The sequence below is a fragment of the Meriones unguiculatus genome, chromosome 11, assembly GCF_030254825.1.
Source record: "Meriones unguiculatus strain TT.TT164.6M chromosome 11, Bangor_MerUng_6.1, whole genome shotgun sequence".
NCBI classification, from domain to species: domain Eukaryota; kingdom Metazoa; phylum Chordata; class Mammalia; order Rodentia; family Muridae; genus Meriones; species Meriones unguiculatus.
This window is the reverse complement of record NC_083359.1, coordinates 19,426,169-19,443,070: the sequence shown is the minus strand read 5'-3', so window position 1 is coordinate 19,443,070 and position 16,902 is coordinate 19,426,169. Positions and strand designations below refer to the sequence as shown.

At 44.0% G+C, this 16,902-nt stretch overlaps 1 protein-coding gene and 1 pseudogene across 1 annotated transcript; both read right to left on the bottom strand.

Annotated features, from left to right (window-relative positions):
- Positions 1–2,975: 2,975 nt before the first annotated feature.
- On the bottom strand, positions 2,976–3,925 carry LOC132646534 (putative uncharacterized protein MSANTD5; annotated as a pseudogene).
- Positions 3,926–11,296: 7,371 nt separating this feature from the next.
- On the bottom strand, positions 11,297–12,281 carry LOC132646533 (putative uncharacterized protein MSANTD5). The gene is made up of 2 exons (XM_060365069.1): positions 11,930–12,281; positions 11,297–11,625 (listed from the first exon to the last, which is right to left on the bottom strand). The coding sequence occupies exons 1-2, from the start codon at positions 12,279–12,281 to the stop codon at positions 11,366–11,368; spliced, it is 612 nt and encodes a 203-aa protein (XP_060221052.1). The 3' UTR covers positions 11,297–11,365.
- Positions 12,282–16,902: the final 4,621 nt, after the last annotated feature.

Below are 16,902 nucleotides of genomic sequence, written 5' to 3'. Positions count from 1 at the left end.
GTTTGTATATAAGAACTTGTATATATATATATATATGTCTTGCTAGCCGCCAACATCAAAATAATACACGTGGTATTGATTTTAAAAGTACTAAATGAACTGCTTGCAGTGATAAAAATTTGATTTTGACCTTTAAAATTTTGCTTATATTTTCTGACTTCATTTCTAAAATGGGTAACTTATTTTGATATTGCAACAACAGGTTTAAAAATTATGTTTAAGGCTAAGAAATATTTTGAGGTTTATCAGGCATTTTAGACAATGAACTTGGGCATTCTAACAGGGCACTTGAAACAGTTTCTCAATTCTTTGGGGATGGACAAAAGACTTTGGGATTCATTCTGTTAATTTTACCAAATGAAACCAAGCCATATTAGTTGAGCCAATTAAGAAATTTGAAGTTTTTATAATATATTATATCAAAATGATAGAATAATGAAAAGGGTTCTGATAAAAATTTTATATGGTCTAAAAATCAAGAAAAGGTCTGGCTCATTCAAAAGAATGGAGCTGAGATCTGAACTTGCTGGACGCTGACATGATTGCTCACTGCCTCCTCGGATGGATCACCTATCCATAAGTTTCTGAGGAATGCCCCATTGCCCAAACTTTGGCTGGCATTTCAGCCTTCCTAGCCCCTGATGCCAATGGTTCTATTGTCAGCGCTGAAGCAGTTTCAGAAAAGGAGATCCTCGGCCCCAAATCCCACCTAACAGGCTGAAATCCTAGGTCCAAGGGGACTCCCTGACATTAGCTATTATCTTGGGGACCTGCTGAGCTGGAGCAGAAACTAGTACGACAGTACTTGATTACAAAGCCAGAATTCTAACAGCTCCAAGGCAGGATCTTTTGCTTTTGGTCATTATTGGATCATGCTTAAAAAGTTGTTAGGATATATTAGGCAAAGACTAGGGATAATACAGTCGATGAGTATAAGAACCCAGTACCAGCAGTTTGAGGCTGACCATGGACTGTAAGAGCCCAAGATTGGCCTCTTTAATAACAAGAAAATGGGGGAATGAAGAGTTTAAGTTAGCCTGGGTATAACTCCATTTGGAAATAAAGAGCCTTCTTGATTGGGAGTTGAATTCAGGTACCAGGAAATATCTAAGAATGTACACTTGGCAGAAAAGAAGGTTAACTCTCCTAGCAACAGCCTCCAGGGAGTAATACAGAATTAATGCTTTATAGAAAATAAATAATCTCCCTGGCAATAATCCATGAGAATCGGTTGGGAATCCGGTGGGAAAACTCTCCCCAACGTTTCAGATATAGTTTAGAAGAATAGCCATTGTGATGATATGCCTTAGCCATTGTGGTCCTATGCCTTAAGGAACTGTGGTTATGTGCCTCAGAGAAGGTCACCTCGCCCCTCTAACTCTTACTTCATCCTGTACCATCAAGACATGTGCCCCACACTCTGTGCTGTCGTGGAAACATGTATTACACTGATTGCTGTCATGGAAACCCCTGCTCACAGACCTTCCCTTCAAAAATCCTGCTCACTCAGAGCTCAGGGTCCCACTTTTCTACTGCTGTGTCAGTGAGACTTTAGTCCTGAGTTTGATTGCTTTTATAAACCAGTCGTCTCCCGGTGGTCTCTGCGGGTCCCATGAACCTGGCATTACATCTCCAGATCTAAGTTCCCAGGAGAGCCAGAGCTAAACAGAGGGAAACCTGTCTCCAAAAACAGGGCAAAAAAAAAAAAGTTCATCTGAGCATTGTTAACAGCCTGAATGCCTGTGTCCTGAGCCCTTGCCCCTTCCACAGGACCACTCAGCTCTTCTTACAGATGGTGTGATGAAGGTGTTGCCACTGGCTTCTCTCTAATGCATCATGGTCCCCGTTTATAATGAGTAGGGAACTAGAAGCAAATGTCACCCAAGGCAGGGCAGCTAATGGGGAGATGGAGAACTCAAGCCATGAACCAGAGGAAAACAGCAGAGAACTGGGACATGACAGGTGGCTTGGGACCATCAACACTTAACTTTAGTGACACACTTCACCAACAGGACCATAGCTCCCAAACCATAACAAAGAATGCAACCTTCTGTGGACTAAAAGGTCAAGGATGGGTCACAAATTGTGACCTCTGTTTGTTTGTTTGTTTATTGTTTGTTTGTTTGTATCATACTGTATAAAGCATGGCCTTTGTACTTTCTATGGTGGAATGGAAACCTCACACCAGTTTCCATTACCTTATGGAAAATTTGAGGCACAGAGTGTGGGGCACATGTCTTGATGGTACAGGATGAAGTAAGAGTTAGAGGGGCGAGGTGACCTTCTCTGAGGCACATAACCACAGTTCCTTAAGGCATAGGACCACAATGGCTAAGGCATATCATCACAATGGCTATTCTTCTAAACTATATCTGAAACTATGGGTCACAGTCTGGAAGCACCAGTCTGTTCACTTTCCTTCCTGCCATCAGAAACAATTTGTGATCTAAGACTCATCCTCTGTTTGTTTGTTTGTTTATTGTTTGTTTGTTTGTATCATACTGTATAAAGCATGGCCTTTGTACTTTCTATGGTGGAATGGAAACCTCACACCAGTTTCCATTACCTTATGGAAAATTTGAGGCTGTGAAACAAAGAAGAAGCATTCTGTGGCAGGAGGACTAGAATAAAAACAGCATGAGCAGCTGAGTATGGAGCAGATGTTGCCCTGTTGTGAGAGGAATCTCCAGGTCAAAGTTAGATAGAAACAGACTGCAGAGAGCAAGTCTCAGGACTCCTGGGAATGAACCCCTACAAAGAACAATTGACTGCCCCTCTCTACTCACGTACCCCACGGAAGTGACCAAGACAAGGCAGTTGAGTTACTGTAGAGACATTTATTTAATTTCACATTTCTTTCTCATAGGAGATAGGAGAGGGAAATGGACACAGACACAGGGTTGCACGATTCTGGGTTTTTTTCAGGAAATACAATTTAAAAAACAGCACAGACTTCACTGAGTGTCTGGGTGCTGTTATTCTGCAGTGGACCAGGGCTGCTGGAAGCTTGAATCTCCTGGCACAGAGGCAGGATGCAGGTGTGGAGCTGAAAGACGGTAGTCGGGGATCCAGGGCTTCCATCTGGAAAACAGGGAATCCTCCTTGGACATCATAGGCACTGGGTTCCCTTGAAGCTCTGCACGAGGAACAGGGACACCTTAGTCCCAAGGCTGGTTCCAGGAAGGATGACAATACATGGAGAGTTGGGGGTCACCAGACCCATCACAAAGAGGACCTGAAAGGAAGAAGAATCAGAGCTCCTAAGCAAGGCATACTCACTCTCCCTGAGTCCTGCTATGCAATGGTCTGTCCTGTGTGTCTGGGTCCACCCTGAACATCAGAAACAATTTTGTCTTGTTTACGCAAGAACAAGTCCGATTTCTATTCCCTTGGGTAGACAGTGGAAAGTACACCAAGAGCAAGACAGACCTTGGTTTTTGCTCTCTGCCAGAGAAGCCTGTGAGAATGGGGATTCCCTGCAGGGTGGACTCTGCTCTATGCTCATGGAGGACAGGCCAGCTCAGGCTGCTCTCTCTGGGACTTGAAAGGTGAATGAACCCAGAAGAGACTAACCTTGGACAGGGCTTTCCTAAACATGGGGGCCCAGGATTCTGTACAGGGCCTCCCTGTAGGGAGAAAACAGGGGCTGCACCCTTGGTCTCTCAGTACAAAGAATCCTGTGCAGATCCTGCAGGCTCAGCAACAAGTAGAAGCAACTCGTCCAGCTCTTCTTCAGGCCCCACTGAGAGAGGCGCTGGCACAGAGCCCTGGTCTTCTTGTGCACCTTCTTGCCTGGGTGGCCAACTTGCTGTTCAACACCTTCCCACTCCAACAGGAAGATCCTGATCTCATAGTCTGTCCATGAGCTACTGGAAGGACCTGCAAGGAACACAGGGCTGCGATGAGTGCCTTTGCTGCCACCCATTTACACACCTTAACATAGAGATTCTTCCTGCACTGTGATTGCAAAGACAACTCATTCAGTCACCAAGACATTAGGAACACTGTCGGTATAATGTTCTTTTAAAAGGTATAGGCCTTACCCTTCTTAATTTAAACGCTGATTTCCCCACCTCCAACTCTCTGGTTTCAATCCGGATATTGCATTGTGATACTCATTATAAGCATCCTGTCTCAACTCTTGCGTAAACAAGACAAAGATAAAGCAACTACATACAATGTTGAGCAGGGAGGAGCTAGAGGACAGAAAAGAGGGGAGGAGACAGAAGGAGGGAAAGGAGTGGGAGGAGAGAGAGGAGGAGAGAAAGGAGAGCAGAGCTGGAGGAGAGATCTTGGAGGAGGTGGAGCATGAACCAAACCTAAAATTACAGAAAGCAAGTATAATGTGGGAAATCTAAATGTTAGGAAACTGAGGGCTTGAAGGTTTGGAAGGGAGTAAATATTGCCCAGCACTGTGTTCTAGGTTAACTAAAAACCCAGTCTCTGTGTGGTGATTTGGTTATACAGTTTAGGATCAACGGCAGCATTGGCAGAAGATAAACCAATAGTAAATATTAATTACCATTTACAACAGAACACTTGCTTGCTAGCCCGGGATTATCTTCTAACCTGCTCTCAATGGCATTGAGGACACTCATTTGCAACTGCAGGTGTCCTCAGTTGTAGAAAATGTATTACAGAACAGAAAGGGCTCACACAGGAGTAGTGCTCCCTGGGGATGCTGTCCCTACCTAAATTCTACCCACTTCCCTCCCCTGGTGGCACACACAGCCTCTAAGACTTTGGATCTCATGCAAGAAGAACAGAAGTCAGAGACCCCCAACCTCCAGTCTGTCCCTGGCACACACGGTACAGGTGTTCACATTTGGGATCTTGCCTACGGCAGGATATCTCAAAAAATGAAACATGGTAGAAGATTTTGGGTTTTTGCTCAGAGTTGCCTCTGAATACCTGAGGGTCTTTGTCTTGCATTCTTCTCACTCCATCCCACTTGGGATTCCGTGGTGATGTTTCTCAAATATTCACCTTGGTTTTCTTGTGTCTGTTGAAAAGTGAATAAAGAGAATAGTAAAGCCCTTTTCCTGCTTGAGGAATCTCTGTCTCTTAGCTGTGAGTGGATGCTGGAGCCAGCATCATGAAGACAAAGGACTCCTCTCTGTCACCTATGGGGAAACCTTGGTGTAAGCAGGGAAGGCCTCCCATGAATACTGGAGGAGAACCCTATGGAAATGAATCCTGGAGGCAGGTTCACGATCACGGTAGTTAACCTAGTCTTGCCAAGAGTCATGGCTCTGAACACAGTCCACAACACCTTCCATGAGGCTCCCTGAATGGAAACCAAATGATGTCATGTTCCCATGGAAGGGAGGAGATACATGCCAGAGACACCCCATAGATTGGGCTATAACATTTCTGAGAGGAACTGAAACAGGCAAACCAGACACCCTCAACACATCATGACAGTTGGTGTCCTCTCCTCCCACCTCCAAACACACACACACACACACTCACTCACTCACTCACTCACACCACTACAAGTCACCTGCATTACTCTCCAGAGGCCTGATCTACTCCACAGGGTCTTGGAACTGGGGCTCTGTGAGTCCTGGTGGCTGAGAGTGTGGAGTGAGGAGGTAGAGCTGTGTTCTCTTCCCTGGGATTCTGGAGACTGAGCATTGTGTGGAGAACTGGCCCTTTATAAAGCTCTACGTGGTAATTGAATCACAACCTGTTTGTGTAGGGCGGATCAGAAGAGGTGAGCCAGCAGCCTTTAATCCCCTCTTAGGAGGCTGAGGCAGGAGGAAGGCCCTGCTTTCTTGAGTGTTAAGGCTGTGTAGTTAGACCCAATTGTATAGATCAAAGCAAGTATGTACAAGAAATGACCTCAACTAGTTCAAATTCCCCTTTTGAGACAGGCTCTATTGACAGAGGCCTGGCCATCCTGGAACTCAGTATTTCAAAGCAACAGTCTTTGCCGTGGTTCTGGCTCCTGGGATTAAAGATATGGGCTGCCATGGCTGGCCAATTTAAAACTGAACATACTTGTTAGACATCTTTCCTTCTTCTGAACTTTGAAAGACAACCTGAGACCTACAGAATGCTTTTAGTCCATTATTCGGCAATTGTCAATGGTCTCTCAGCTGGGCGTGGTCACCCATGCTTTCAATCCCGGCACTCAGAAGGCAGGGCATCTGGTTCGCAGTGAAAGCCTGTCTTCACAAAAAAAATGAATTAATAAAGAAGAAGACTCTCTAAGCTAGTAGCCAACCCATAGAAATTGGGGCAGTTAAGTTTCTTGTACAATATTTAGTCTAGTTTGAACACCAAAATTGCGAATTCCAAAACCCTCTTTACTGTTTGGTTGAATCATAACACACACCTTTAATCCAAAAGCTTTTTGTTCTCGTAAACAGCATATAATGCTGTGGCTCCTCTAGCCCTAGCACACACCTTTAATCCAAGAGATCTCTTTATTAGATACGATCTAATCAAGTTAGGTTCAAGAGCTCTCTGGCTACTGGATCTAACCCTAAGTCAACTTTCAGAGCAAGACACCTGTTGACAAGATTAGGGTGTAGGAGGGACTGTGAATTGTGTCAACAAGACACCTGTTGACAAGATTAGGGTGTAGGAGGGACTTGGAACAGCAATTGTGTCGAAGGTAAGTCAGAGTGTAGCTAAGTTTATTGCTGCAGATTGGAGATATAGGCCCCAAAGTTCAGGAGCGATAGAGAAAATAAATAAAACATTAAAAGACACCTTCAGTAAACTGACCTTATAGACTGGCGCTGACTGAGTGATGTTCCTCTCCTTTCCATTTATAGGGTTAGGAATTCCCCTTACCAGCTAGATTTAACTCCCTTTGAGATTATATATGGGATGTCAGCCCCTATAGTACCCAACCTTCAGACTGATGCTACTGCTCAAATTGATACAACAGGTTTTCAAAAATGTTGAAGGCTTCTATGCAAGCAGACAGCTCTTAGAGGGGAAACAGGAACCTCTCAATAAGAAAGCTGCAAGCCTCTATGGTCATAAATATTGGATTCAATGTGGCTGGGGGATCTTTAAAGACAGCTTGGAGAAGAAGGGGCTTTACCTCAACCTCTGACTTTAGCTTAGGCTTCAGGTCCTCTGTTCCCTGGCTTTGGGGGCTTGGGTTTTTGGGGTTTTCCTCCTTGACTGACTTTGTGCTAGTGAGACTTTTGAGTTGTTTCAATTCAGACCTGTGCATAGAAGGAAGGTCAGCTGGGTGGTTTCTCTGTCTCTCAGAGCTACCAAGTTTGCACCCCAGCAGCTGACTCCTGAGTCTTTATTGGTAAAAGAGAATGGGGGTATTTTCATCATCGTTTATAACAAGAGGAGCCTGGCAATATCTTTACCAAAAGGCACAAAACCAGGGAAACAGTGGAGGAGACAGGTAGTGGCGGGAAAGCATTGTGTGTGTGGAAAAGCAATCCCCAAGGTAATAGATAATGTCAGGGAGCCCCCTTTGACTTGGCATTTCAGCCTGTAGGCGGGATATTGGGCCGGTGGTCTCGTCTTCTGAAACTACCGTTCGCAGCAGGGGCAAAGGGGCAGTCCTCAGAAGTGTCTGGTTAGGTGGTCCATACGAGGAGGCAGTGAGTAATCATGTCAGCTTCCAGGAAGTTCAGATCTCAGCTTGCAGTCTCAACCAGGTGAAAATCTGCTGAGACAAATTTAAAGTAGAAACAGAAATTAAAATTTGTCTAATAAATGGGAAAAGTGAGGAAAACCCAGACCAGGGAAAAAACTCATCTGAGGTCTGTTTGAGCTATCTCAAATTCAGGTCTCATGACTTTTTGATTTCCTGAAACATTTTGTGAGTAACAGGTAAAACTGCCTACAATGGAATGAGCAACAGTTAAGTGTATCCATGATCTGAAACTCTAACATTTTAACTGTGGGTACAGCTGTAGGTAATCAGCCACCAATAGAGCTGGGCCACTTTTTGTCAGTTCTTCTTAGCATGTATTTTTAGTCCCCATCTCCATGTTACATTGGAAAGTTAGGCAGAAATACATTAATGGCTTTAGTGCTGAACTCTGGATGCTTGGACCAGCAATTGTGTCAAAGGTAAGTCAGAGTGTAGCTAAGTTTATTGCTGCAGATTGGAGATATAGGCCCCAAAGTTCAGGAGCGATAGAGAAAATAAATAAAACATAAAAAGACACCTTCAGTAAACTGACCTTATAGACTGGCGCTGACTGAGTGATGTTCCTCTCCTTTCCATTTATAGGGTTAGGAACTCCCCTTACCAGCTAGATTTAACTCCCTTTGAGATTATATATGGGATGTCAGCCCCTATAGTACCCAACCTTCAGACTGATGCTACTGCTCAAATTGATACAACAGGTTTTGAAAAATGTTGAAGGCTTCTGTGCAAGCAGACAGCTCTTAGAGGGAAAACAGCAACCTCTGAATAAGAAAGCTGCAAGCCTCTATGGTCATAAATATTGGATTCAATGGGTAGCAAGATGTTCCTCCCTTGAAATTACAGCTAAAGGGAATAAAATTAAGATTTATAGTTTTGTTTGTTGGTTTTGGATATATAAGGTAACTGTGTTTTATATATATATGAACATATATGTTGATGTCTGATTAGGGATTACTAAATGGATTAAGACTTTACACGATTTCTGTCCTGTCTTAAAAAAAAGGTTTATAAAAATCATAAGGTTTGAAACTATAAAATATTAAAACTGCACCTCCATGTGTTTGTATATAAGAACTTGTATATATATATATATATGTCTTGCTAGCCGCCAACATCAAAATAATACACGTGGTATTGATTTTAAAAGTACTAAATGAAATGCTTGCAGTGATAAAAATTTGATTTTGACCTTTAAAATTTTGCTTATATTTTCTGACTTCATTTCTAAAATGGGTAACTTATTTTGATATTGCAACAACAGGTTTAAAAATTATGTTTAAGGCTAAGAAATATTTTGAGGTTTATCAGGCATTTTAGACAATGAACTTGGGCATTCTAACAGGGCACTTGAAACAGTTTCTCAATTCTTTGGGGATGGACAAAAGACTTTGGGATTCATTCTGTTAATTTTACCAAATGAAACCAAGCCATATTAGTTGAGCCAATTAAGAAATTTGAAGTTTTTATAATATATTATATCAAAATGATAGAATAATGAAAAGGGTTCTGATAAAAATTTTATATGGTCTAAAAATCAAGAAAAGGTCTGGCTCATTCAAAAGAATGGAGCTGAGATCTGAACTTGCTGGACGCTGACATGATTGCTCACTGCCTCCTCGGATGGATCACCTATCCATAAGTTTCTGAGGAATGCCCCATTGCCCAAACTTTGGCTGGCATTTCAGCCTTCCTAGCCCCTGATGCCAATGGTTCTATTGTCAGCGCTGAAGCAGTTTCAGAAAAGGAGATCCTCGGCCCCAAATCCCACCTAACAGGCTGAAATCCTAGGTCCAAGGGGACTCCCTGACATTAGCTATTATCTTGGGGACCTGCTGAGCTGGAGCAGAAACTAGTACGACAGTACTTGATTACAAAGCCAGAATTCTAACAGCTCCAAGGCAGGATCTTTTGCTTTTGGTCATTATTGGATCATGCTTAAAAAGTTGTTAGGATATATTAGGCAAAGACTAGGGATAATACAGTCGATGAGTATAAGAACCCAGTACCAGCAGTTTGAGGCTGACCATGGACTGTAAGAGCCCAAGATTGGCCTCTTTAATAACAAGAAAATGGGGGAATGAAGAGTTTAAGTTAGCCTGGGTATAACTCCATTTGGAAATAAAGAGCCTTCTTGATTGGGAGTTGAATTCAGGTACCAGGAAATATCAAAGAATGTACACTTGGCAGAAAAGAAGGTTAACTCTCCTAGCAACAGCCTCCAGGGAGTAATACAGAATTAATGCTTTATAGAAAATAAATAATCTCCCTGGCAATAATCCATGAGAATCGGTTGGGAATCCGGTGGGAAAACTCTCCCCAACGTTTCAGATATAGTTTAGAAGAATAGCCATTGTGATGATATGCCTTAGCCATTGTGGTCCTATGCCTTAAGGAACTGTGGTTATGTGCCTCAGAGAAGGTCACCTCGCCCCTCTAACTCTTACTTCATCCTGTACCATCAAGACATGTGCCCCACACTCTGTGCTGTCGTGGAAACATGTATTACACTGATTGCTGTCATGGAAACCCCTGCTCACAGACCTTCCCTTCAAAAATCCTGCTCACTCAGAGCTCAGGGTCCCACTTTTCTACTGCTGTGTCAGTGAGACTTTAGTCCTGAGTTTGATTGCTTTTATGAACCAGTCATCTCCTGGTGGTCTCTGAGGGTCCCATGAACCTGGCATTACATCTCCAGATCTAAGTTCCCAGGAGAGCCAGAGCTAAACAGAGGGAAACCTGTCTCCAAAAACAGGGCAAAAAAAAAAAAAGTTCATCTGAGCACTGTTAACAGCCTGAATGCCTGTGTCCTGAGCCCTTGCCCCTTCCACAGGACCACTCAGCTCTTCTTACAGATGGTGTGATGAAGGTGTTGCCACTGGCTTCTCTCTAATGCATCATGGTCCCCGTTTATAATGAGTAGGGAACTAGAAGCAAATGTCACCCAAGGCAGGGCAGCTAATGGGGAGATGGAGAACTCAAGCCATGAACCAGAGGAAAACAGCAGAGAACTGGGACATGACAGGTGGCTTGGGACCATCAACACTTAACTTTAGTGACACACTTCACCAACAGGACCATAGCTCCCAAACCATAACAAAGAATGCAACCTTCTGTGGACTAAAAGGTCAAGGATGTGAAACTATGGGTCACAGTCTGGAAGCACCAGCCTGTTCACTTTCCTTCCTGCCATCAGAAACAATTTGTGATCTAAGACTCATCCTCTGTTTGTTTGTTTGTTTATTTGTTTGTTTGTTTGTTTGTTTGTTTGTATCATACTGTATAAAGCATGGCCTTTGTACTTTCTATGGTGGAATGGAAACCTCACACCAGTTTCCATTGCCTTATGGAAAATTTGAGGCTGTGAAACAAAGAAGAAGCATTCTGTGGCAGGAGGACTAGAATGAAAACAGCATGAGCAGCTGAGTATGGAGCAGATGTTGCCCTGTTGTGAGAGGAATCTCCAGGTCAAAGTTAGATAGACACAGACTGCAGAGAGCAAGTCTCAGGACTCCAGGGAATGAACACCTACAAAGAACAATTGACTGCGGAAGTGACCAAGACAAGGCAGTTGAGTTACTGTAGAGACATTTATTTAATTTCACATTTGTTTCTCATAGGAGATAGGAGAGGGAAATGGACACAGACACAGGGTTGCACGATTCTGGGTTTTTTTCAGGAAATACACTTTAAAAAACAGCACAGACTTCAGTGAGTGTCTGGGTGCTGTTATTCTGCAGTGGACCAGGGCTGCTGGAAGCTTGAATCTCCTGGCACAGAGGCAGGATGCAGGTGTGGAGCTGAAAGATGGTAGTCGGGGTTCCAGGGCTTCCATCTGGAAAACAGGGAATCCTCCTTGGACATCATAGGCACTGGGTTCCCTTGAAGCTCTGCACGAGGAACAGGGACACCATAGTCCCAAGGCTGGTTCCAGGAAGGATGACAATACATGGAGAGTTGGGGGTCACCAGACCCATCACAAAGAGGACCTGAAAGGAAGAAGAATCAGAGCTCCTAAGCAAGGCATACTCACTCTCCCTGAGTCCTGCTATGCAATGGTCTGTCCTGTGTGTCTGGGTCCACCCTGAACATGTCCGATTTCTATTCCCTTGGGTAGACAGTGGAAAGTACACCAAGAGCAAGACAGACCTTGGTTTTTGCTCTCTGCCAGAGAAGCCTGTGAGAATGGGGATTCCCTGCAGGGTGGACTCTGCTCTATGCTCATGGAGGACAGGCCAGCTCAGGCTGCTCTCTCTGGGACTTGAAAGGTGAATGAACACAGAAGAGACTAACCTGGGACAGGGCTTTCCTGAACATGGGGACCCAGGATTCTGTACAGGGCCTCCCTATAGGGAGAAAACAGGGGCTGCACCCTTGGTCTCTCAGTACAAAGAATCCTGTGCAGATCCTGCAGGCTCAGCAACAAGTAGAAGCAACTCGTCCAGCTCTTCTTCAGGCCCCACTGAGAGAGGCGCTGGCACAGAGCCCTGGTCTTCTTGTGCACCTTCTTGCCTGGGTGGCCAACTTGCTGTTCAACACCTTCCCACTCCATCAGGAAGATCCTGATCTCATAGTCTGTCCATGAGCTACTGGAAGGACCTGCAAGGAACACAGGGCTGCGATGAGTGCCTTTGCTGCCACCCATTTACACACCTTAACATAGGGATTCTTCCTGCACTGTGATTGCAAAGACAACTCATTCAGTCACCAAGACATTAGGAACACTGTCGGTATAATGTTCTTTTAAAAGGTATAGGCCTTACCCTTCTTAATTCAAACGCTGATTTCCCCACCTCCAACTCTCTGGTTTCAATCCGGATATTGCATTGTGATACTCATTATAAGCATCCTGTCTCAACTCTTGCGTAAACAAGACAAAGATAAAGCAACTACATACAATGTTGAGCAGGGAGGAGCTAGAGGACAGAAAAGAGGGGAGGAGACAGAAGGGGTGAAAGGAGTGGGAGGAGAGAGAGGAGGAGAGAAAGGAGAGCAGAGCTGGAGGAGAGATCTTGGAGGAGGTAGAGCATGAACCAAACCTAAAATTACAGAAAGCAAGTATAATGTGGGAAATCTAAATGTTAGGAAACTGAGGGCTTGAAGGTTTGGCAGGGAGTAAATATTGCCCAGCACTGTGTTCTAGGTTAACTAAAAACCCAGTCTCTGTGTGGTGATTTGGTTATACAGTTTAGGATCAACGGCAGCATTGGCAGAAGATAAACCAATAGTAAATATTAATTACCATTTACAACAGAACACTTGCTTGCTAGCCCGGGATTATCCTCTAACCTGCTCTCAATGGCATTGAGGACACTCATTTGCAACTTCAGGTGTCCTCAGTTGTAGAAAATGTATTACAGAACAGAAAGGGCTCACACAGGAGTAGTGCTCCCTGGGGATGCTGACCCTACCTAAATTCTACCCACTTCCCTCCCCTGGTGGCACACACAGCCTCTAAGACTTTGGATCTCATGCAAGAAGAACTGAAGTCAGAGACCCCCAACCTCCAGTCTGTCCCTGGCACACACGGTACAGGTGTTCACATTTGGGATCTTGCCTACGGCAGGATATCTCAAAAAATGAAACATGGTAGAAGATTTTGGGTTTTTGCTCAGAGTTGCCTCTGAATACCTGAGGGTCTTTGTCTTGCATTCTTCTCACTCCATCCCACTTGGGATTCCGTGGTGATGTTTCTCAAATATTCACCTTGGTTTTCTTGTGTCTGTTGAAAAGTGAATAAAGAGAATAGTAAAGCCCTTTTCCTGCTTGAGGAATCTCTGTCTCATAGCTGTGAGTGGATGCTGGAGCCAGCATCATGAAGACAAAGGACTCCTCTCTGTCACCTATGGGGAAACCTTGGTGTAAGCAGGGAAGGCCTCCCATGAATACTGGAGGAGAACCCTATGGAAATGAATCCTGGAGGCAGGTTCACGATCACGGTAGTTAACCTAGTCTTGCCAAGAGTCATGGCTCTGAACACAGTCCACAACACCTTCCATGAGGCTCCCTGAATGGAAACCAAATGATGTCATGTTCCCATGGAAGGGAGGAGATACATGCCAGAGACACCCCATAGATTGGGCTATAACATTTCTGAGAGGAACTGAAACAGGCAAACCAGACACCCTCAACACATCATGACAGTTGGTGTCCTCTCCTCCCACCTCCAAACACACACACACACACACTCACTCACTCACTCACACCACTACAAGTCACCTGCATTACTCTCCAGAGGCCTGATCTACTCCACAGGGTCTTGGAACTGGGGCTCTGTGAGTCCTGGTGGCTGAGAGTGTGGAGTGAGGAGGTAGAGCTGTGTTCTCTTCCCTGGGATTCTGGAGACTGAGCATTGTGTGGAGAACTGGCCCTTTATAAAGCTCTACGTGGTAATTGAATCACAACCTGTTTGTGTAGGGCAGATCAGAAGAGGTGAGCCAGCAGCCTTTAATCCCCTCTTAGGAGGCTGAGGCAGGAGGAAGGCCCTGCTTTCTTGAGTGTTAAGGCTGTGTAGTTAGACCCAATTGTATAGATCAAAGCAAGTATGTACAAGAAATGACCTCAACTAGTTCAAATTCCCCTTTTGAGACAGGCTCTATTGACAGAGGCCTGGCCATCCTGGAACTCAGTATTTCAAAGCAACAGTCTTTGCCGTGGTTCTGGCTCCTGGGATTAAAGATATGGGCTGCCATGGCTGGCCAATTTAAAACTGAACATACTTGTTAGACATCTTTCCTTCTTCTGAACTTTGAAAGACAACCTGAGACCTACAGAATGCTTTTAGTCCATTATTCGGCAATTGTCAATGGTCTCTCAGCTGGGCGTGGTCACCCATGCTTTCAATCCCGGCACTCAGAAGGCAGGGCATCTGGTTCGCAGTGAAAGCATGTCTTCACAAAAAAAATGAATTAATAAAGAAGAAGACTCTCTAAGCTAGTAGCCAACCCATAGAAATTGGGGCAGTTAAGTTTCTTGTACAATATTTAGTCTAGTTTGAACACCAAAATTGCGAATTCCAAAACCCTCTTTACTGTTTGGTTGAATCATAACACACACCTTTAATCCAAAAGCTTTTTGTTCTCCTAAACAGCTTATAATGGTGTGGCTCCTCTAGCCCTAGCACACACCTTTAATCCAAGAGATCTCTTTATTAGATACGATCTAATCAAGTTAGGTTCAAGAGCTCTCTGGCTACTGGATCTAACCCTAAGTCAACTTTCAGAGCAAGACACCTGTTGACAAGATTAGGGTGTAGGAGGGACTGTGAATTGTGTCAACAAGACACCTGTTGACAAGATTAGGGTGTAGGAGGGACTTGGAACAGCAATTGTGTCGAAGGTAAGTCAGAGTGTAGCTAAGTTTATTGCTGCAGATTGGAGATATAGGCCCCAAAGTTCAGGAGCGATAGAGAAAATAAATAAAACATTAAAAGACACCTTCAGTAAACTGACCTTATAGACTGGCGCTGACTGAGTGATGTTCCTCTCCTTTCCATTTATAGGGTTAGGAATTCCCCTTACCAGCTAGATTTAACTCCCTTTGAGATTATATATGGGATGTCAGCCCCTATAGTACCCAACCTTCAGACTGATGCTACTGCTCAAATTGATACAACAGGTTTTCAAAAATGTTGAAGGCTTCTATGCAAGCAGACAGCTCTTAGAGGGGAAACAGGAACCTCTCAATAAGAAAGCTGCAAGCCTCTATGGTCATAAATATTGGATTCAATGTGGCTGGGGGATCTTTAAAGACAGCTTGGAGAAGAAGGGGCTTTACCTCAACCTCTGACTTTAGCTTAGGCTTCAGGTCCTCTGTTCCCTGGCTTTGGGGGCTTGGGTTTTTGGGGTTTTCCTCCTTGACTGACTTTGTGCTAGTGAGACTTTTGAGTTGTTTCAATTCAGACCTGTGCATAGAAGGAAGGTCAGCTGGGTGGTTTCTCTGTCTCTCAGAGCTACCAAGTTTGCACCCCAGCAGCTGACTCCTGAGTCTTTATTGGTAAAAGAGAATGGGGGTATTTTCATCATCGTTTATAACAAGAGGAGCCTGGCAATATCTTTACCAAAAGGCACAAAACCAGGGAAACAGTGGAGGAGACAGGTAGTGGCGGGAAAGCATTGTGTGTGTGGAAAAGCAATCCCCAAGGTAATAGATAATGTCAGGGAGCCCCCTTTGACTTGGCATTTCAGCCTGTAGGCGGGATATTGGGCCGGTGGTCTCGTCTTCTGAAACTACCGTTCGCAGCAGGGGCAAAGGGGCAGTCCTCAGAAGTGTCTGGTTAGGTGGTCCATACGAGGAGGCAGTGAGTAATCATGTCAGCTTCCAGGAAGTTCAGATCTCAGCTTGCAGTCTCAACCAGGTGAAAATCTGCTGAGACAAATTTAAAGTAGAAACAGAAATTAAAATTTGTCTAATAAATGGGAAAAGTGAGGAAAACCCAGACCAGGGAAAAAACTCATCTGAGGTCTGTTTGAGCTATCTCAAATTCAGGTCTCATGACTTTTTGATTTCCTGAAACATTTTGTGAGTAACAGGTAAAACTGCCTACAATGGAATGAGCAACAGTTAAGTGTATCCATGATCTGAAACTCTAACATTTTAACTGTGGGTACAGCTGTAGGTAATCAGCCACCAATAGAGCTGGGCCACTTTTTGTCAGTTCTTCTTAGCCTGTATTTTTAGTCCCCATCTCCATGTTACATTGGAAAGTTAGGCAGAAATACATTAATGGCTTTAGTGCTGAACTCTGGATGCTTGGACCAGCAATTGTGTCAAAGGTAAGTCAGAGTGTAGCTAAGTTTATTGCTGCAGATTGGAGATATAGGCCCCAAAGTTCAGGAGCGATAGAGAAAATAAATAAAACATTAAAAGACACCTTCAGTAAACTGACCTTATAGACTGGCGCTGACTGAGTGATGTTCCTCTCCTTTCCATTTATAGGGTTAGGAATTCCCCTTACCAGCTAGATTTAACTCCCTTTGAGATTATATATGGGATGTCAGCCCCTATAGTACCCAACCTTCAGACTGATGCTACTGCTCAAATTGATACAACAGGTTTTGAAAAATGTTGAAGGCTTCTGTGCAAGCAGACAGCTCTTAGAGGGAAAACAGCAACCTCTGAATAAGAAAGCTGCAAGCCTCTATGGTCATAAATATTGGATTCAATGGGTAGCAAGATGTTCCTCCCTTGAAATTACAGCTAAAGGGAATAAAATTAAGATTTATAGTTTTGTTTGTTGGTTTTGGATATATAAGGTAACTGTGTTT